Genomic DNA, 23127 nt, shown 5'->3' with positions numbered 1-23127 from the left:
GCTTCGAGGATTCCCTTTAAATGCTGCTTGATAAAATGTTAACCAAGCACTGTTGTGAGTGCATGAAAGTCACGGTATATGTTTAATATGAAATATTTGGTCTAAATGTTGATGTTTGATTTATTCTTATGTATTCAAATATAGTCCATTCTCAATAAACTACGACTCAGGATTATTGGAGGCAGCTTAAATGTAGGCTTAAATATTAATTTTTATTCTCTATCTAAACCTTACAATAATGTGAAATAAATGTTTTTATTCAAAATTATTACTTGGAACAAGGCAGGTCTTTTATTGTCCTATGTATTGAGTAACAGATATACAGTAGACTCCCTCTCGTTCGGCCTCGGTTGATTCGGTCTCCGGATGGTTCGGCCGGCCGCCGGAATAAAATTTTCTTTTAATTGAGGTTATCTTAGCTCTAGTTCACTGCACACGTGTTCACTGTTCAGTACAGTACCAGTCGTTCGTGTGTGTACATTTACAGTAGTTGTGACTTTGCTTAGTGAGCTGATTTGATTGTGTTGTGTTTACTGTACCCCACTTTTTAAGTTATTGTACGTACTGAACATTATTATGAGTGCTAAACAAAAACGTACATTTGTGACAATGCAACAGTGGTTGCAAGCTCTAGAGAGAATAGACAAAGGTGAATCGGTCCAAAGTATTTGTACAGATTTTGGGGTTCATAAAAGCACCGTAAATGACTGGCGTAAAAACTGAAAATCAATCGGGGCTTTTTGTACGCAGATCGAATTTGAAAAAGCTCTTTCATCACGTTGCACATTAAAAAAAACATAAAAATGAATTGGTGAACGATGCTCTTTGGGTGTGGTTCATGCAGGAACAAAGAAGGGAAACGCCGATCAGTGGCCCTATTTTAAAGGAAAATGCAGTTATCTTACATGGTAAACTTGGAGAATAGTGGGAATTTGTGGCTAGTGAAGGGTGGCTTTCCTGTTGGAAAAGAGACATGGTGTTCATTTTCTTGGAGTGTGCAGCGAAAAGCTATCGGCAGACCCTGTTGGTGCAGCTGAATTTTTGAAAAAAATTTAGGAAGTTATTGCTGACAATAGCCTATGCCCGGAACAGGTTTACAATATCGATGTACTACAAATGGGGCTGTACTATAAACTCTTGCCACGGAAAACATTTACTGCAGCAACAGAAATCTCTGCTTCTGGGTTTAAGGTCAGTAAAGATAGGATCACAGTGGCACTTTGCTCCAATGCTTCGGGTACCCAAAAATTGCCACTTTTTGTAATCGGAAAATCAGCAAAACCGAGAGCATTCAAAAACTTAGACAAGGACATGTCAAAACTATCAGTGGAATACCACTAGAAGCCAGCTTGGATGGACTCGTATTTGTTTAAAGAGTGGTTAGTGCCTAAAGTAAAAAGTTGTTTGTTGAGTTTAAATCTCCCTGTAAAAGCACTTCTTGTTCTTGACAATGCCCCATCCGGATGAGTTAGAATGTGATGGCGAGTCTGGAAAAAACTGTACTATCTGCCCTCCAACAGCCTATGAACCAAGGGGTATTAGAGTGCTTCAAAAGAAAATATCATCGAAAGCATCTTTAAGAAGTTTTGTACAAACTGGAGAGCGATGAAAACACTGATCTTATCCAAGTGTTAAAACAATCAACATGAAGGACGTGATTTTCATGGTAGCAAAGGCCTATGACAAAGTACAACCTTTAACATTAGTAAAGTTGTGGAGAAAGGTAAGGCCGAATGTTGAAGAAGTTGTTGCAAGGGAAGGCAATGTTGTTGATGTGCAAAGCCTTGAATGTGAAGCAGATGACCAAGCTTATATCCTCAATAATCTACAGCAACTGCCTCACAGTGAAAATATTGAGCTAGAAGATGTTTTGGAGTGGGTAACTGTTGAAAAGGAGGTGGTCAGGTGGGCAGTTAAATTTTGGATAACAAAGAAATCGCTCAATCAGTTTTACAACGACAATAAACCCAAGAGGAGAAGATGAAGGTGGCGACAGTGAGGAGGACGACGAGTGTAAAATGAGTCACACAGAGGGAATGGCAGCCCTGCAACTGGCTACAACCTACAACGAACAACAGACAAGTTCTACAGCAGTTGACATAATGCTTTTTAGAAAATGGTGTGACTATGCTAGAAAGAAAACAATTGAATAAAAGGTGCATCGAAAAATTACCGATTTCTTTTAAACTTTGTCATTACAGCGCAGTACTGTAAAGTAGTTTTAACTTAATTCCAGTACAATTTCATTGCTGTATGGTTTCTTTTTTATTGTATTTAGGCCTACAGTACTTCTGTTTTTTGTGTGTGAAATAAATGAATAATGTCAGTATCAAGTGTACAGTACGTGTTTTTATTAGTCAAAACCAACATTTCTGAGGGTAAGTTTAAAATCTACACCTACCCTAAGTCTAGTCTATTTTAGTTTAGTGTTAAAGTACTAAGAAAAAATACAACTCTTATTACACCATTTTGAAACCTACAAGTTTTTAAATTAATTATTTCGTATAGATCACTTATAAGTCAATTTACGGCCATTTTTTAGTTTGGCTGGTGGTTGGGTCCCGAGGTGGTCGAACGAGAGGGAGTCTACTGTAGATACAAAATATATTATACTGGAGGGTTTATTACAGCCTAGCCTTATGACACATAGGAGTTTTGCGGTATCAGAGGTAGCCTTGGTTCCAAATATCCCATATAATTGGTAGTGTACTATATTATATTTCATCGACAAACTATTATACAGAGTGTTCATAAAAGTGTCACAAGAGGTATGAGGTATAATCAAACAAGTTGTGATCGCATCGTTATTTTTAATCATACCTTGCAGTCATATTAAAACTTATTAATAATTTAACAGACCACTACACGCTTGCCTGGCTAGTTTGCCTAAAGCTTGTCAGGATAAGTTTGCCTCAAATGTTTATTTAAGGCGTTATATATACTTGCCAGCAAAGCTTTCAGAAAGTTTTGGTGTTAAGTTTTCACAAACTTGCCAAGAAAAGCTTAAGTCAAGTGTTTAAAATGGGAACTAGAAAGCTTGCCTCACACTTGCCACTAGTTTGGTTATTTGTCAAAGAAAACAAAACTTTAAACAAGTGTTTCTAGCTTGCCATGGCAAGTTTTTAGAACACTGTTCTCAAGTTATTTTTCTCACCTGGGATAACATTTATGATTGGATCGTTTTATTTGGTTAAACAATATTTTAAATTACTGAAATAACAAGAAACGAATTGAAAACAAAACACCAGATGAAACTAACAATGAAGTTGTCTTCAGCTGATCCATAAAGATGAGGAATCTACTAAGGGAGTAGGTTTCAAATTTGCAAAAGATTGATGTCTCAATACTTACTGTCAGCCTCATGGAACTTTGCTGCAGCATCCGTCAATTGAAGTAGTTCTTCCTTCTGCTGCTTTTCATGCTCCAACTCACTCTCCTATAAAAAAAAAAAAAAAACTTTATTATGAAAATAAATAATTAATTAAATTGCAATCCTTTTATACCTAGATTTAACCATCTATACTTAGTTTAAAAATAGTCATACTGTTATCATACGATTAGCACTAAGCCTGAAATGATTTTTATTTTAGTTATTGTCTTCAAGATTTATATTATTCAGTTTGCACAATGGATTTTGGGATCATTTGAGGCTCTCAGACAGCATGTGAAATAATCTCTCTAGAGCTGCGAATGAACACATAACTTAAGTAGACTACCGTTAGAGATGTAAAATACCCCAATGTTTATTACTGTGGGTAAATATCTTTTTTTTTTTATTTACAAATCCAAAAATTTTGGGTCAAATCAGAATCCGAATCATAGTTCTACAGTTTTTATCGAATCCGAGTTGAATCTGAATTTTTCAATTAGGTAGTCCCAAGTCGAATCTGAATCTCAAATTTACAGCCGTTATTGAATACAAATTGTTAAATCAGTTCCATGTTGAATCCGGATCTACAATTTTTTTTGTGATGGACTACCAATTTATGTACAGTAGACTCCCTCTTATCCGGACTCCTCGGGATTGAGGACAGTCTGGATAGCGGTTTTTCCGGTTAAACCGACATCCCCAAATCTCGTTAAAAACGGACCGTTTAAATGCATACTTTTTACAGTATTTGACTTAAATTTAGGTGAGCATTGTATTTAGACACCTGATCACTGGTCTCAAATCTTTCCCACGAGAACAGCCGTTTCAGTACCGCCCACTTCCTACCAATCTAGTCCGGTTAAACCGATGTGCTGATAAAAATTGTCCGGTTAAAGAGATGTCATTTCCGCCGAGTGTAGTCCGGTCAAAAAGTGTCCGAATAAGAGGGAGTCTACTGTAGTCTAAAACATAGGCCTATACACACCAGTGTTATTTCTCTACATTAGCTTATGTCCGTAAGACTATTACAAGTTAACTAACAACTCACTTTGTGAGATAGATAAGATAGGGTTCAAATGCGACATAAAGCCTAACACTTATATTATGGTCAAGTTACTAACATGAACCAGGCAAAAGCAAATCAGAGGACACAAGAAGTTTTTAGTGTCAGCTGTCCAATTTTGACCCATTGAAACTTAGGCAATACCCTACGTCTATAAATTTTAAAACAAACAAGCTAAAAACAGACTAAACTAACTTAGCTGTTATTTTTAGAACCAAAAAGGACGTCATAGTCTGCCTATTAAACTATAAAACAGATTGAGGATGATAACACTAATCTGGATAATTTACTAAGGAAGCTTTATTCTAATAAACAATTTTAATCATATAATCAAAATTAATATAAATAGAAATAGATCAAACTATAAGTATATGCTATAACTAATCATACTAATTAATTAGTTATTTACACATAATGTCAACCTTTTACTACCCATAAGTTTACACTTAAATGTGGCTATCTTTACCGGTACATCATATTTTCCATTTAATCAGACAAAGTGCATCATCAGAACTATAAATTAGAATAAGTACCGACTGAACATTGCTCGAGGTGTTTCATTTGTTCAAGAGGTTAACAAGTTTAATATGGGCCTACGATACGGTTACCCTGATAGTATAAAATACAGTACAAGATATGTAATAAAATAAATTATATATGTAATAACAGTAACATTGTGTCATGCTCAAGTATTGGTGCTGTATAGGCTAGAAGCATTTTGTTAACAACCTTGAAGTCCCAAGTGATTGTACATAAACACAATTATGTGAAAGGTCTTCAGAAAATGTTATAGAAACCAAAGAATTCCACTTATCAATCTACTCTTACTCTTAGAAATGTGTTAAAATGTAGTGTAAACGTAAATAGGAAAAAGTGTTAAGACTGCACATAAACACTCTGAATACACTCAAGGTTGGTAGAGAGACAGGTTGACGCATCACAATCTCGCCTGGCAGCATGCCAAACTGATTTTGGAAGGCACTGTGTGGTGTAGTCGAGTGACCGCTCAGCTCCCCACCCCTCTGCACACGCGAGGTTCAACCACTTGTGTCAGTCTCAGTCACAGTCAGTACAACTAGTAGAGCAGTCCTACAGTGCAGTGAAGTGGTGATGGTGGTATTGTTGTGTTGTGTGTGTTAACGAAGATAGCAATGTACTGTAGCAATTTGTAATAACAGTTACAGCAAAACGAGATATAAAGCTATTAGTTATTTAACTTCCCAAAAGATATAGAATTAAGGAAGAAGGGGGTTCATTTATGCAGGCGAGGCGGCAAATGGAACCCCGATTCATGCTCTGTTTTCTCGGAAGACTTCTTACCAGAAGATTTTGAGTGGGATTAAACGATGACATATTCGTTGACAAAACCCCAATATATCAGTTTTGAAAAGTTTGGCTGGTTCTTTATGTCAGGGATCTTGAAGTTCAGGTGTAAAATCATTTCAGTTTTTAAAAGTTTGGCTGGTTCTTTGTGTCAGAAATCTTGAGGTTCAGGTGTAAAATTATATCAGTTTTGAAAAGTTTGGCTGATTCTTTACGTCAGAAATTGAAGTTCAGGTGTAAAAATGATATAAGTTTTAGAAATTTTGGCCGATTCTTTGTTTAAAAAAATAATTTAAAAAATTTGGTTGTTTTTGTTCAGTGGTAAGAAGTTGTATAATTGTTCAAATAAGTAAAGAGAATTTATTTCCTTTGTCAGTTTGTAGAAGAATAATACCAGAGTGGTACACTGTATTACTCTATTAACTAGAGTAGAGGCCTTGTCTGAGGTCAGCCTCCTAGACGCGTCAGCAGTTGTCAGGCAATACTTCCGTCTGCCTGACCTACATTGCTAGCTGGCTCTATCTGCCTTCTGGCAGGTGGCGCTGTAGATAATGTCGTGTTGAAAATTACAATGTGTCCATGCTGTGAGTTGGCAATGATATCATTATTATGTTTCATTCTTGCGTAACTAGTTACAATTATTGTTTATGTTTTCAATTATAAGACCCGTCAGTTAATGGCGTTAAAACAGTCAACAGAATTAATTAGAATGCTTGAGAGTGCTTTTGAGATATTCTTGAGTAAAATTAGTTTCAACTGTTTACTTGGTTTGTGCTTCAAAAATTGTTCTTGGATGTTTATTATCTTCAAGGTATTTAAATGTCTATTTGGCTTTATTAAAATAAACGTGCAGTTTGGTAGGTATTTTGTTGGTTTTACCACATAAACTCCACTTAAATAAAAGAGGGAGCACTTTCACACTAAATGATGGGTGTCCGCCATGCATCGTTTGACTTCATTGCTTTTAGTATAGTTGTCCTAGTATAGTATAGTCCTAGCATTCATTGCTTATGTTATCTAAAACAACTTCTCAACACGATAATTGTAGAGAATTGTAGCAAGAATAAACAATAATTGTAACTAGTTACGCAAGATTGAAACATAATAATGACGTCACTGCCAACTCACAGCATGGACACATTGTAATTTCCAACACGCCATTATCTACAGCGCCACCTGCCAGAAGGCAGATATAAGGAACCTAAAAAATGTGTGAAGAAAGATGTGAAACAAAATGTGGAAAATATAAAACTATCAAAAATGCCCCTTGAGAAAAGTCCTAAACCCAATTTAGTCAACACTGGTGTTCAAACAGATCCATTGAGAGTACTCAATGAGACAGCAACAATTACAAAAGCTATGGAAACACCTTCTATGGAAATGAGCACCGACCCTGCACAGACAATAACTGTTTTAGGGGACAGCCATGCAAGGAGATTGGACCAGCATATTCAAGAAAGTTGTAGTGAAAAAATAAAAGTACATGGTATAATAAAGCCAGGAGCTGGAGTGGACTATATTATGCATGAGGCTCAGCATGTCAAACGATCAAAGAACAATTATGTAATCCTCATTGCTGGGGCAAACAACATTTACAATGGTCAGGTTGATTCCTCATGTAAAAAGCTGAAGTCTTTAGTGGTATCCTTGAAACCCTGCAGAGTAACTATAGCCAGCATTCCTTTTAGGAATTATTTGCCTCTATCAGACCAAAAAATCCTTGAAACCCTGCAGAGTAACTATAGCCAGCATTCCTTTTAGGAATTATTTGCCTCTATCAGACCAAAAAAATGAGAACATAATTAATTTTAATCTCTTTATTCATGAAATTACACATTCACTAAATTACACTTCTTTCCTAGACCTGACAGGTTGGCCCAAAAACTGTTTCGTGAGATCTGGAATCCATTTCAATTATATGGGGAAGAAATTAATTACAGTTAGAATATTGCAAAAAGTGTTGCATCAACAATTTGAGAGCTCTACAACTTCTAACCAATTTTCAAACAAACAAGCTGCCTGCAACAAGCAAGAAGCAAATGATGCCAGCTACCAAAACAATAGAGGTTCCTCTCCATCAAAACTGGCGTTACATATTAGAAAAGACAATGCATCTGTAAATATAATTGAAGCTGACATGAAAAAAGTTGTTAAACAATTTTACCTGGATAGTGAAATTGCTTTCGGGCATTGCATCTCTGCAGATTTTGAAGATGAACGACATATGTCCGCAGTTGTCGCAAAAGTTTTTAAAACACTAGTGGGAAAACCTAAGGCTTTGGACCAATTAAATAAACACCTGGCTTGTCAATACAAAAACAACAGTGCAGTTACATACAGCCTGATAAAAAAAAAACTACAGCTCAAAGCCTTCTTTGCCAGACTATGATAAGTCCTTCCATCACCTTACAGAAGATTTCAAACAGAGGGGTTTGAAGAGACTAATTTACTCCCCAATGGGATGTTTACGAGACAAAATCCCTCCACGTCATTTTATGAAAAGACTACTGGAGTTTAAAGAAGCTACGGGGGCTAGTGTGAGTATCATTCTGTTTGAGGAAAGATTGAGAAATAGGTCATTAAGAATAAGAATAAGTTTCTTTCCTCAAACAGAATGATGCTGGTTCATTGAGAAGCGGACTACCACATCAAGAGTTTAAAGAAAAATTGCAAGATTTTATATTAAATAACTTGCCTAACTACTCATATCTGAAGTCAAAAGAAGATCAGATACTGAAAACGCCCATACCTGTTAAAAAAAAAAACATACTGACTCAACCTGTGGACACCACATCAAACCATGAGATTGGCATGGGAATACATCAGTCTGCTGAAGAGTCTGTAGAAACCAATCTAGGAGGATCAGGGACAGCCTTTCATGATGTGACATCTAGCGACATTTGTTTTGACGACTCCTCATTGGAAAAATCAAGTAGGAATACTAGTTTTTTAAGCAATATAAAAATAGATCAGTTTCAAACTTAACATGTCATAAATCTACCGTAAACTCTAGCAATAGTACTCTGATAAAATGTTCATTACTTCACCAAAATGTACAGCACCTATCATCCAGATTAGAAATCTTAAAACTTAGATTTCCAATGATCACAGCAATGGCTGTTAAAATTTCTTGCAATCATGGCAACGTCTGTTATTCATAATGGTTTATCGCGATCACGATTTTCAACTACGTAATACAAGAAAAATCTGTGATTTCTGGCGGATTTTTCAGTTATCATCTTAAAATTTCAATTACCTGGTTCTTTACAAAATTCAAGTACAATTTGCGGTTTTCCCTGGTTTCCAAGTCAGCTAGACACCCTGAGATAGCCTATCATAAGAGCAGGTGTCCTGTGCTACTGTATGTGTGTAGCCTGTCAAAGCCTTACTTTTTAAAATAGCCATTGAATTAGACAATGAAGGTTTACCTTGGTAGCCAGGTCAGTTTCCAGAGCAGACACTCGTTCATGCAGTTGCTCTGATAGTTCATGCAGCTGTGCCACATCTTGTTGATGTGAAGCTGCCAGTCTCTGAGCTTCCAGTCTCAGTCTACTCACTTCTCCTTGTAAGTGTTCAATCAAGTGATCCCTAAAACAGTAACCCTTAAGTGAAAAATACATTTACTGATATAGATGGAACCAGTTATCGAATATATATTATTTAAAACATCTGTCGTTGAGTGTCAAATCACTCAAATCCTTAAAATTTCATGAAAATACTAAAATGATCACTCTAGTCTATGTTAGTGGCACTTCATCCTCGGTAGTGAAGTTAATCTAACCCACTTGGTAATTGGTAGTGATGTGTCGGAGCCTGATGAAAAGCTTCAGTACCTTCTGTTCTTGGGTAAAGTACCAATACAAATAACTGGCATTATAACTAAAAGTCAGCACTGTAGTATATTATTAAAGTAAAGTAGCAAGAGGAATTTATGTTTATGAATTGGCTACACTGACCACCGATGACGACAACAGCTGACGTCACAGCCCGATGTCGGAGACAAGCAGTCTAGCAAATGAGTAACAGGTTAGTGGACGTAATATACGATACCTGTAGTTGTAATAATGGCGCAGTCGCCGGATTAAATATTGGTTTTGTCGCAGTAAAACTAGTGAAAGTTTTGTAGAGTGCGTTCTTTAAAACCGCAAAAATGCGAAATGTCGAGTATCGGTAGAGTCTCGGAATTTAATCCCCACGAAGAGGACATCAGTTCGTATTTATTACGACTCAAGCATTACTTCAAGGCCAACGATGTCAAGTCGACAAATCATGTCTCCATCTTGATAACAGTGATTGGGCCTAAGATTTTGGCTGTGTTAATGGACTTAATATCCCCTAAGAAGATTGACGATGAAACATACGAAAGCCTAAGTAAAACATTGGAAGAACATTTTGCTCCTAAAAGGCTCGTTGTTGCGGAACGATATACGTTTTATAGTCGTTGTCAAAAACCGGCAGAGTCAATAGCGGAATTTATGGTCGCTATCAAACATTTAGCCAGTACTTGTAATTTCGGTACATTCTTAAATGATGCTTTGAGGGACAAACTAATATCAGGCATTAGTAATGATGGAATAAGGCAAAAGTTGCTTTCCGAAGAATTAGATTTGAGCAAAACTTTTGCTCAAGCGCTCATGCTAGAACAGGCTGAAAGGCAAACAGGCTTATTCGGGAATCATCCTGTGCAAGATATTTCCAAATTTAGTGTGAAAAAGTGTGCACGTGGTCCTGTGAAAAGTGGGAATCCTGCTGGGTACAAGTTAAAATCTTTTGAAGAGAAAAATAATGATAACAAGATAAAGTGTTATCGTTGCACAAGTTGGGATCATAAGGCTCATATGTGTCCTTATAGTAATTATAGGTGTAATTTGTGTAGAAGAGTAGGCCATCTTAGCAAGGCGTGCAAATCTAAAGGCGAAACTGCCGCAAAAAGCCAGCTAAAAGGAAGGTATAAGGTGCATCAACTGGAAGATAAAGGGAAGCCTAGCCTAGACATAAATGAGGAAGTGGAAAATTTGTCTCTATATAATATTGGCTCATGCTCAAGTAACTCTGATTACAAGGTAAGGCTAGCTATAGAGAATGTGCCTGTAGTTATGGAAATTGACACTGGTTCGGCACTGTCAGTGTGTCCTCAGGAAATATTTGAGAAATATTTTTCTCACGTTCCATTGAGATCTGTAGATATTAAGTTGTTAACCTATTCTGGCAACGAAGTCATAGTAACTGGGCAAGCTCAAGTCAATGTTGACTACAAGGACCATTCTTATTGTTTGCCTATGATTGTGGTTCAAATAAATCGTACTAACCAACCAATGCTCTTAGGAAGAAACTGGATTAAGCACATTGATTTAGATTGGAAATCTATTTTCTCATGTAATTTTGCTAGCGCAACCGCTACTGGTAGTCATGAACCCAAGCCTAATGAGGCAGCCAAAGATGGGGTTTCACCTAACCTAACCGGAAAGGTTTCTATAGAACCTAATGAGGTTAAGGCATTAAAACAAAAATATGTCTCTGTATTTAGAGGTGGTCCGGGGGAGATCAAAGATGTTGAGGCTAGGATAGTCTTAAAAGAAAACTCTATCCCTAAGTTTTGTAAATATAGACCTGTCCCGTACGCTTTGCGTACTTCTGTTGAACAAGAGATTGATCGGATGATATCCGAAGGTATTGCCTACCCTGTTACAAGCTCACAGTGGGCTACCCCAATAGTAGTTATACAAAAGAAACAAGGCGTCCGCTTGTGCGGGGACTTTAAAGTTACTCTGAACCAGGTTATACAGTCAGAACATTATCCGTTGCCGCAGCCCGAAGATATATTTGCCTCGTTAGCAGGCTGTAAATGTTTTTCTGTGTTGGATTTGGAGGCGGCGTACCTCCAGCTTGCTGTTGCAGAGGAGTCTCAGGAACTTCTAACATTGGCGACACATAAAGGTCTCGTGCGGCTACGTCGCTTACCATATGGCTTGTCGTCAGCCCCGGCCCTCTTCCAGGCGGCGATGGACAAGATAATTGGAGGACTCCCAGGTACAGTGGCGTACCTGGATGATGTGTTGGTTGGTGGATCATCCCGAGAGGAGGCTCTAACAAGATTGGAACATGTTCTGCAGCGACTTCAAAGCTATGGAGTTAAGACAGATCATGCGCCTTTGGTTGCCATTTTTGGAAGTAAGCGAGGAGTGCCGTGTGTAGCTGCGGCTCGTCTGCAACGCTGGGCGTTGATTCTGTCAGCCTATAACTTCGAGGTGAAGTACAGGCGAGGGGTGGATCTCCCTCATGCTGATGGCTCATGGCCCTTTCAAGATTGCCGCTGCCCAATGATGAGACCATGGAATTGGAGGCCAATCACCTCTCTCACGTGGAAAATGTGGTGGAAGTATTTAGCTGCTACAAATTGGTGTGTGACGACACACCTATTACGGCTAAAGATATTGCTAGATTGACTGATAGGGATCCTGTGTTATCAAAAGTAAGGGACTTTATTTGGCACGGTTGGCGTTCGGCCGATGAACCTGAGTTAATTGCATATTTCAGAAGGAAGGATGAACTGTCGGTTGACAACAATTGTGTCGTTTGGGGAGCACGAGTAGTCGTGCCCGAAAAGCTTCGGAGTGCTGTAATCCGATTACTACATGACCAGCATCCAGGAATATCGCGTATGAAAATGTTAGCCAGGAGCTACGTCTGGTGGCCTGGTCTTGAGAAAAACATAGAGGAAACAGTGTCTACCTGCACTGTTTGACAGTGCACTAGAAATGCTGCCGTTAAGGTGCCATTGTATCAATGGCCTAGAACTACCAACAGATGGCAGAGAATTCATATTGACTATGCGGAAGATCCGCAAACTAGACAACAACTGTTAGTTATAGTTGACAGTTTTTCAAAATGGCTTGAAGTATTTCTTATGAAATCAACTACATCATTCAAAACCATTGAAAGATTACGAACCTTGTTTGCTGCTTATGGGTTGCCGGAAGAACTGGTAAGTGACAATGCACCTAATTTTACGAGTGCCGAGTTCAGGGAGTTTCTGAGTAGGAATGGTATAAAATTCACCTTGTCACCCCCCTATCACCCTGCGTCCAATGGCGCAGCCGAAAGATGTGTGCAAGAGGTAAAGAAAAATCTGCAGAGGCAAGTGATAGAAAGTCAATTGGAAGGTGTTACCTTACAGCATAAATTAGACAACTTCCTGTTTGTGTACCGGAACACACCCAGCACAGTAACTGGACTCTCACCAGCCGAGTTGTTTCTCCAATGGAAACCCAGAACAAAATTAACCCTACTTAAGCCTAATTTGTTGTCAGTGATTGATAAAAAGAAGGAACAGCAACGTTCAGCTGCAAACAGCATCCGAGGTGGTGCTAGATATTTTGGCAAAGGAGATAAGGTGTGGGTGAAGACGGTCAGAGGGGAGCATGTGTCCTGGGTTCCGGGAAAAGTGATGGAGCAAAGAAGCCCTGCGACTTATGTTGTAAGTGTGTTAGGCAAGGTCCGGTTCTGTCATGCGGACCATCTGCGTTCCAGTCTTCTGGGAGACGAAGAGGAGACTTTGGTGGATAGGCGAATTCCACAGCCATCACCAGTCAAGGCGTCACCTCCGGTTAGGCCTATTTCACCAGTGAAAATACCTAGCCCTCAGCCAGCGGCGATAACGCCCTCACATCAGAGGCGAAGCCTGCCAGAAGCATCTAGCCCTCTACCAAGACTTGAAGAAAGACATGAAGTGCAGTCAAGCCCGCAACTTCTTAGACGGTCTCAACGGGCCGTTCGTAAGCCGAGGAGGCTTGATCTTTAAGTAAACAGTCGAATGTGTAACTGAAGAAGTAATTTTTATTTTGAGTTATTTGAAGAAAAGTTTTAAGTTAAATGCAATGAACTATGGACTTTGAAATTGGTTAAGGATTTTTGGTATTAGGCCTAGGATTATTATTTAGGCCTATTAAAGGAAGAGCTTGATTTTAAGTTGGGGCGAGTGTAGTATATTATTAAAGTAAAGTAGCAAGAGGAATTTATGTTTATGAATTGGCTACACTGACCACCGATGACGACAACAGCTGACGTCACAGCCCGATGTCGGAGACAAGCAGTCTAGCAAATGAGTAACAGGTTAGTGGACGTAATATACGATACCTGTAGTTGTAATAAGCACCATTTAGTAATTTGGTACCCATAGAGCACGTGTATAATGGTGGTACAAACAATGATGGCTTCGCACAGCAGTATTGGGCGAATTCAAGATCGGCAAACGAGGCAGTGAAGGAATTTTAATTAATTTTGGATTTGGCCATACAACAAGAATGGTCCAAATCTTCCTACCATCACCTAGTTGGCGTCCTTATCTAATAATAACAATAAATTATAATATTCCTAATTGCAACTAAAAGATAGAATTGAATAAAAATTTAGATGAATATTTATAAGTAACCAAAATATTCTTACAGATGAATAGAAAAGGTCAGGTTGCTTTAAAATAGCCCCTCCGAAGCAAACCTGCAGACTAAGCAAATTTCCATTTACCTGACTAGTCTTATATATTTAAAAAAACTTTTGCAAAACTTATGACAGCTAGACTAATGGACTGAATTACACGGGGTTGGTAACAAATGAAAGATATTTTTCTGTAATTGTGCAGAATCCCTTTATAGATTAAAATAGGCCAAAAAATAAGCACGAAAAATGAATTTGAAATTAAAAAAAAATTTACATGGGCCTTATGGGTTGCCATGCTGGTGACAAAATAACAACAAAATATAAACAGAAAATCAAAACAAATGGAAGGAATTCCAATCACATGTTTTATTTACAGCGTGGGGTAAAATAGAAAAGGTTGCACAATACATAATTTTGGTTAGTTTTCGACCATGGGGCGAGCTCTCGTTTACACTAAAATATTCCCTTAAAATGTCAGATTTATTTCCTATCTATATATAAAGCTAACAAGAATCACAAACTTTTAAGAAACCTGTAAGCTGCACACCTATCAATTAACCGCATACTTGAATCAAGTCGGTCTTGATGTGAAACTTCCCAATAAATATAATTTTTATGATAAACCCTCTCCTAAGGGCACGAACCTCAATTAAAGGGATGCATTCTGTTGTATTTGTTTTTATCCATAGGTTCTTTTTTACTTTTCCCTGAGGTAATATTTGAATTCTAATCATACAGTAGAACTCCAACTATGCGAATCAATTGGGATCAGACCCCATTCAGATTATAAGAAATTCAGATAGCTGGAGTTTCACCAAAACTCAAGGTTTTAAAAGAAAATAAGCCGAGTCATGTCGAGCTATTACTATAGCGATTGTATAAGGTGTCTGCAACGATTTTACGATCGGAAAATCTACGCTTTCGCCACGATTGCGGAGAACATCTATGACTTTCCGTGACCGCAGGAGACAATTATGATGTCTACAAGACCAGGGAAGATGTTAAAAATATTGCTGCAATCGCGGAAAGCGATGTCAATGTTTCCATGACTGCGGGAGACAATGATGATATTCACGATTGCAAGAGAGGTTTTTGATTTTGCCACAAGGCGCCTGTCTTCTTTATAACAAGTCTTATTACTGTGGTTTTAAGTGTTTTTTTTTGTTTTTTTTCTGTAAGCGATTCAGATAATTGTTGATTCGGATAGTTGGACTTCGGATAATTGGAGTTCTACTATAGATGTTTACATTAAGATAAAGTTATTAGTTATGATACTGCCATCACATTTTAATGTAAATACACAAGAAATGTTTATTAAAATAAAAGTACAATTGAAATTTGCCTGTATTTGTCTGCAAGTAAATTTACTTGGTAAGTATGTGTAACTTTTTTACTTCTTCCCCCTATACATATAGTATATGGAGAAAGTATTGTTTTTGTCAAAATTTTCGAGTTTGAGTCTTGAGTGAATGTGTCCGAATAGGGTCCCCCTGAACCCAAAAAAGTGGTTTTCAAAGTGATATCTGCCCGTGTGTGTGCCTGTATATGTGGATGTGTACAGAGCTAAGACCACACCTGTAGTCCGATTTTGATGAAATTTGGTGTGTAGGTACCGGTACTAATCCATAATATCTCTAGCTTTTTCTAAAATAAATGGCCCAAATGATTTTGGTAAAAATTTAGTATGTTGTAGCCCTTTAAATTCTGAACAAAATTATAAAACTCCCATTCCTGTAAAATTTATGGTTCAAAAGTTATTGTAACTCATGTTATTTTCCCATTAAAACCCTATGAAAAAACGGAAAAATGGATTTTAAAAAACGGTTCTGATTGAAATTCAACTGTTATGGACTATGGTCCTTATAATTCTAAACAAAATAGTGCAGCTCCCCCTTCTTGTAGAAATAGGGGTTCAAAAGTTAATGCAACTTTTGTGATTTTCGTATTAAATATAATTGTTACTCTCATCACTTACCCTTGATAAAGGTTGTTGACAAGGTAATGGGAGAAAGTATGTATCACACTGCTGATACCGTTTATTTCCAGTAGATTTAGAAACCCACATTATTCTCTTAGGTATTCTTGTCTCAAAGACATTGCGAAGCATGGGTAGAAGAACATAACTAGTTGAAATAACATTAATTTTAGTACTTAGGTTTGCTGCAACAGGGAAGGTAGCGAGGTGGGTTTTTTTATGGAAATAATGATAGCTAAGTTTCAAAACAACAAAATTGCCAAATTAAATTAGCCTAAGATATTTCCTGAAACTAGCAAACAGCAACAGTGTTATTATTGTTTATAACTTTATAATTAACTGACACTTTATATATTGTTTTTGGCCTCTAGGGACCTCAAAACAAAAAAGTAAATTCCCTATAGGCCTATGGGAAATTCTCTAAAATTATGAATACTATTTCGTTTGGTTCTAATGATAGGTGCACTAACAACTGATTTTGGTGAGGTACCAGGACCGGTACAGACTGGTAATGGGTATTTTGGAATTTGACTAATTCACCTCTGTGCCAGAACATCTGGAGACACGGAGCCGTTGGTGTGGTTGTTAGTTGCACTGATGTCTACCAGGTCTGCTGTGGCACTAGTGATGGGAGGCTCTTCAGGAGGTTCCTCAGGCAGAATGACGACCGGAGTCACGTAACTTCTCAACTCTGCTTGGATCAGTAGGTTAGGAGGGTTCTAAAGTCAATGAATAATAATGTTATGTTTGAGGTCTAAAAATATAACTACATGGCATGTAAGTACATAGCAACTGGAGCCAAAATGAATACACTTAATATTTGTTTACAGATATTAAATAGTAGTAATTTTTGCCCACTCAAGATCTGTTAAGGGTAAAAAGTCTGTTAAATATTTAAAGTACTTTAAATATTTAACAGACTTTTCACCCAAACACAGAATCTTTTAAAAGCAAGATTAGAATAAAATAATCAATAATGACATTTGGATTAAATTCGACAAGGGAATATTTCTAGAGAAAACTTACATTTATATATTTTTAACCCTGTGAGCAAAATTTGGGGTTCAGGGCCTTTTTTAAATTGAATAATAAATTTGAACTATTTTGGGTTTTAAGTTAAACATTATTGTCATTAGTGGTTATTATAACTATTGTTATATGATTTTGAGAAACAAATAAAAAAAAAATATTCTCCCTTTGATACATCAAAGAATAGATACTACGGCATCCACAAAATACTTTTGATCATGATTCACACACTAATACATGGGGATATCCATAATAGCATGACTATTCTACAGTAAAACAAATTTTAAACTTTACAATCACATCTCTAAATGCTAAAGAATAAGTACAACATTTTGTTTACAAACTACAGGGTATATATACTGTATTTTTAACACATTTGCTACCGATCTCCACATATTTGCAAAGCTACTGTCATTGCCACGGCCCGAGATATACATTTTAATATTACACATAGACCAGTTGTCCCTTGGTTAACACTGCAGTAAACGCAGATCGCGGGCCAGTGATGAAGCAAAGGGATGGACGGGTCCGGAAAATATTCCCGATTTTTGGGACGGGATTACATTTGATTCAGGAATTTTTCGGGACGGGATTTGATCAGATCATCGGCGATTTTGCCGCTTCGCAAGTGACGATGACGCCGCTATTGCGAGAGGTGTTCACAATAGTTCCGCGAACGCAGGAGGCGAAGTTATTTCAACAATCGCGCCGTGACCGCGAGTAATTTCGACGATCATGCCGTGACCGCGAGTCATACCGACGATCATGCCGCGACCACGGAGTCATACCGTGATCACGCCGTGACCGCGGAGTCATACCGACGATTGCACCGTGACCGCGGTGTCATACTGACGATCACGCCGTGACCACGGAATCATACCGTCGGTCATTCCGTGACCGCGAGTCATACCGACAATCAAGCCATGACCTCAGAGTCATATCGACGATCATGTTGTGCCCGCGAGTCATACCGACGATCACGCCGTGACCGCGGAGTCATACCAACGATCACGCCATGACCACGGAGTCATACCGTCGGTCATTCTGTGACCGCGATTCATACCGACTATCATGTCGTGCCCGCGAGTCATACCGACGATACCGCGGAGTCATTTCGACGATCACGCCGTGACCGCGAGTCATACCGACGATCCCCGGATTGGGCGTTCAGGTTGAAGTACGGCTCTGAAACGGGCCGTCACTACCTCGCTCTGTCCGCCAGGAGTGGGGATAAAGGCATGACTCACCCTATTGCCGAGCGTCAGGCCTGCTCTTGCCGCGTATTGCTAAGTTAGTTTTGTGGAAATATTACAATTAAATTGATTGTAATGAACTTAAGGAGGTTTTATAAGCAGATATAATTAATGTAGGTACTTGCTTTGAAATGAAATGCTCACTCTATAAGAAATTTAGAGATGTTATGAAAGAGTTCGATTTATTTATATTTGAACATTGGCCAGAACAAAATATCACAATAATCATCATTTGCCACTGTGAGCCCCAATTATTATTGAGAGACTTTGCAACGTGTAAGATTATACATTTTGTTTATATTACTACAGTATGATTCTTTGTCATACTGCGATTAACATGTTTGCAAAATATATTATATGTTAAGTAAAAGGAGTGTATAATATTTTATGCCAATATCATGCATGTCCTGAATATTAGTACAAGTGATGTTCCTTTATGAAGAAAGAAGACAGCTGGCTACAACAATGAACCACTGAACATTTGTGTGAAATTAAAAAACTCCTTCTCTTCTCTATTGGGCCTTCAACATCTTAAATTCAGTGAGGGAATTTTAATCCCTAAGTAAAATATTCAAATAAATGTCAAAGTGATTAAAAGTATTTAATACTAACAACAGAAAAGTTAGCCTTTATATATATATTTTATTTTTTCTATTTTAAATTTGCAACTTACTGCCACATCAAGATCGATCTATACCTATTAAATTAATTTTCCACTGTGACTATGAAGAACCAACCTGGTGAGAACTATTTGTGAATATTACGCTTATCCTACTTCAAGAAATGTAACTTAACAAAGACATACTTTATTTCCAATCCGATCAAACCTAATTAGGCTCACAATTAAAAAAAATTATCTTTATTTCATCAATAATAAATTCAGTAATCCAATCTGAACAAGAGAGCTAAATTCAACAACCTTGATTAATTTTTCACCTAGCTTATTCAATTCATTGTTGGGCTATTTAGCTACCTATCCAAGCCTAAGTGTAATATCAATTAATTATTCCCATTTTTTTTAATTGGCATATGTTATTTAATAAATTAAGATATTTGAAGATCTTTTGAGTCAGCCGAATTCCTCCCCCTGAGAATATAACTTATTAACTTGTTTGTAAACTCATTGTTCTGATTTACTGAGCTGAACCAAAGATGGCGACCCTTTGTTGTTCATTTTAATAAAATTATCAAACCACATCCACATTCATTGTAATATCCTATTCTTAGTTCATTACATCCTAGTAAAGGTACAAACCTGAACCAAGTTTATTAGTCCAAATTACAAAGCACTACCAATAACAAAATTTGTTTAACACTTGAGCCAATTGGTTAGTGATATAGATTTGTTAATTTAACAGCATAAACGCATTGTATTCTTTTACATGTTTGGTAGAAATGGAGCTCAGAATATTTACATCATCTCCAACAGCGCGGGAAGTGGGCTCAACACATTCAAAATCTTCAAGTAGGAGACCTTCTTCTCATAAAGGATCCAAACATACCTCCTCTTTACTGGCCTACTGGACAAATTGTTGCTGTACTTCCAGGAAAAGACAATACGGTTTGAGTTGTAACTCTACGAACTTCATCTGGACAATTAACACAACCAGTGGTTAAATTGTGTCCACTACCCAAAGAATAAGTCAAACCATGAGTTTTGTTTTGAAGAGATTTTGGTTTTTTTACTTTTTAGTTTCAAGTAAGTTTCTTGAATATTTTTTATAAAATTACATTCTATAAAAAAAAAATGAGAAGAACTTAATTTGATTTATTTGAAGAAGAGAAGACTTTTTCCTCTCAGAAGAAATTTTAATTGCAGTTTTAAAAGAGGAAGTAGTTTTTTGTGTAAGCTCATGAACTTTAATTACATTTTGAGAAGAAAGAAAACTTTCAGTTTTGTTTTGGTTGACAGTTTGTTTAGTAGCTATTCGAAACTTTATTTTTTGGCAATTCTCCTGCACGCACATACTCCATAATCTTGTCCAATGCCTGCCTTTCATGAGCACTAAAAACAAGCTGATGGTGTTCTACTCTAGCTAGAAGAGGATTGAGTTCACCCCACTTGATTTCAGAATGTAGGGTGAGTCATAACCTCCTTTTGCTCTCTCCTTTTTAACCATTTTAATTTTCGCCAGTTTTTTACTATTCATCCCGCAGTATAAAACAGTTACCATATCCACAGACCAAGTGACGTACATATGTGACAGACTTCCCTGTGGACCACTGCAGAGAATTCAGGGCCTTAAAATAGACCGTTATGAAGATATAAGCTTTTTAATAAAATTGGACATTGACACACATATGCGACAGCAGTCTATGGGTAGAAACCGGGCGTCACATATGTGCGTCGCTGGTCCATATGGATGAAAAATTTGGTACTATTGTGGAAGCAAACGTGTGAAATTGAAATTCCAGGTTTTCAAAGTTTTCCTGGTTCTTGCGTGAATGTTTCCTGCATGAACATTATATTGATTCCCGGGTGAATGCCGAGTAAACTAGAACCAATTCAAGGCCCACAACTAAATTTGTTCTCACATCACATTTGTAGGCTATATTTCTAATCGTTCAAAAGTTTCCAAAGTCCAGTGGTTGCAAAAATAATACTCCTTACTATCATTATCATCATCACCTAAGGTCATCACTCCCAAGGTTTGTAGACATTATCACGGTTTCCCACAGTCACAGAAACATTATCATCATCATCCGCGATCGTGGAAAAATTCTGAGAATCTTCTGTAGTTTTTAGACATTATCTTTGTCTCCCACGGTGACAGAAACAACATTATTGTCTTCTTGATTGCGTCAAAATCCTGGACATCACCCGCGGTTTGTGAACATTATCATATCATCATCTCCCACGATCACGGAAACATTATCATCACCCGCGATTCCATGGTTTGTAGACATTATCGTCGCCTCCTGTGGTTATGGAAACATTATCATAGTCATCCGCAATCGCAACAAATGGGTGAACTTTCAATCTAGCAAAATTAGCAGACTCGTTTAACGATCGCGATCTTTTACCGGGGCATAAACAAAAATCCCGGAATGGCTCCAAAACTATGAAATGTACAACTAATGTACAAGAAAAGATACTCAATACCAAGCAAAAATCTGTTTAGGCATTTGGGAGGGGAGTGGGTTCTATCAGTTTACCTGTCAAAATTGTAAAACATTTCCCACAGAGACAATATTGGCATTAACTAGCAGTTAATGTTAGTTATGTTTACATACAGCTTTAATCAATTTAAAAGAGAGTACTGCAGTAATGTAGTTGTTAAATAACTAAGAAATTAAAATACTATATTCATTTAATCTCCAAAAGACTTATTTCTGTCATTTATTTGTAATGTGCCTTCTGGATTGATTAAATGGCATAAAATAAGGTTACTGACCTGTAGTCAATAAATCCTATAAGCTATTTTTTAGTGGATGACTAGTTTTGGCGTTTCAACTACATTTTCGCATAAAATGGCCACCTATTAAAGCTTTGTGAATACCTGAATAGACTCTTAAAAGTACTAATGACCCAAGAAGATTACAACAATGAGTACACAATTTTAAAATATATAGCAGTATAAATGGTTATTCTAGCAGCATTATAGATAACCGTGTCTTGCAACAGGGTCAGTATGCAAAAGAGATAATGTTTGTTATTTGAAATTACCTACCATTAATTTAGAAACAAAATTGAACTGTAATACTTAACTTGATAATAGTACATTTTTGTTAACTCAGACTGTTAAAACATATTTAGGCCACCTAGGATGCAAAACCAATGATAGATTTTAAAGTATAATCAAATAACATGTTGAATGGTCTGTACTGTAAACGAAAAGCCATCACAATAATTTAGTCTATCGGTTTTAAGTTTTTTGTCAACAAAAACTATACTGTCCGCGAGAGTAAAGAAGTCCCTTGAGCCAGAGTGATACGCAGCTATGTTTGGAGTGTATTGCGCACTATTTGCAGGCGCTAAGCATCTAGGCGCCTCGCCTCGATGTCTGTCTGTAAACAACTGTTGTAAACATAAATACTCATATCTTTGTTTTGGTAAGTGGATTATCATCATGTGGTCACGTCATTTGATTCGGTACAGTCTCGTGTGTTCGCATAGTGAGTTCGTTTTGTTTTGGACGGTCCTTGTAGCTATGGATTTAAGAAAACGTGGTGCTACTATACATAGTGGAGAGAGGGAACGGGTGATCGAGTGTTGTGACAACGAATGTTAAGACAAAAAGTTATTAGTGCCGATAGAAAAGGCAACAGAACGTGACGCAAACTATTGTTAAGTGTTAGAAAAAACTATTAAATGAATTAGAAAAGCTGGCAAACAAACTCCGGATGAAAAACTCTGTACACCAGGGGAAAAACGCAAGATGGCTGACAACCATAAAGTACAAATAGATAGCTTTTGATAGGCGTGTAATCGTAGATGTAATACGCGATTTTTACACGAACAAAAAAATTGTCCCACTTGTAAAAAACTATTACCTGTTTTGAGAGAAAGAATAAATTTTAAATGGAGCGAATGGGCACTTCGGCGTCTCTTAAAAGATATGGGGTTCAAGTGGAAGAAATGTGGTTCCAAAAGAAAATGTTTGATTGAAAGGCCTGAAATTGTTAATTGGAGGTTGAAGTATTTGCGAGGGATAAGAAAGCTAAGGGAACAAAAAAG

General features: G+C 37.3%; 1 protein-coding gene across 6 annotated transcripts in view; it reads right to left on the bottom strand.

The window, feature by feature from the left end:
- The window catches only part of LOC129004303 (huntingtin-interacting protein 1), a 166743-nt gene that overhangs the window by 91530 nt on the left and 52086 nt on the right, over nt 1–23127 (bottom strand). For all 6 annotated transcript variants that reach the window (XM_054432837.1, XM_054432845.1, XM_054432854.1 and 3 more), the window contains 3 exons: nt 16708–16886; nt 9185–9344; nt 3352–3436 (listed from right to left, as the gene is read on the bottom strand). In XM_054432837.1, coding sequence (XP_054288812.1) covers nt 3352–3436; nt 9185–9344; nt 16708–16886 — 424 coding nt within the window. The remainder of the gene's footprint in view (nt 1–3351; nt 3437–9184; nt 9345–16707; nt 16887–23127) is intronic.

The sequence above is a fragment of the Macrosteles quadrilineatus genome, unplaced genomic scaffold (assembly GCF_028750875.1).
Source record: "Macrosteles quadrilineatus isolate MER2022 unplaced genomic scaffold, UCM_ALF_1.0 Scaffold_1__1_contigs__length_201487025, whole genome shotgun sequence".
Taxonomy (NCBI): Eukaryota; Metazoa; Arthropoda; class Insecta; order Hemiptera; family Cicadellidae; genus Macrosteles; species Macrosteles quadrilineatus.
The sequence above is the reverse complement of the archived record's forward strand: the minus strand, read 5'-3'. Positions and strand labels throughout refer to the sequence as shown.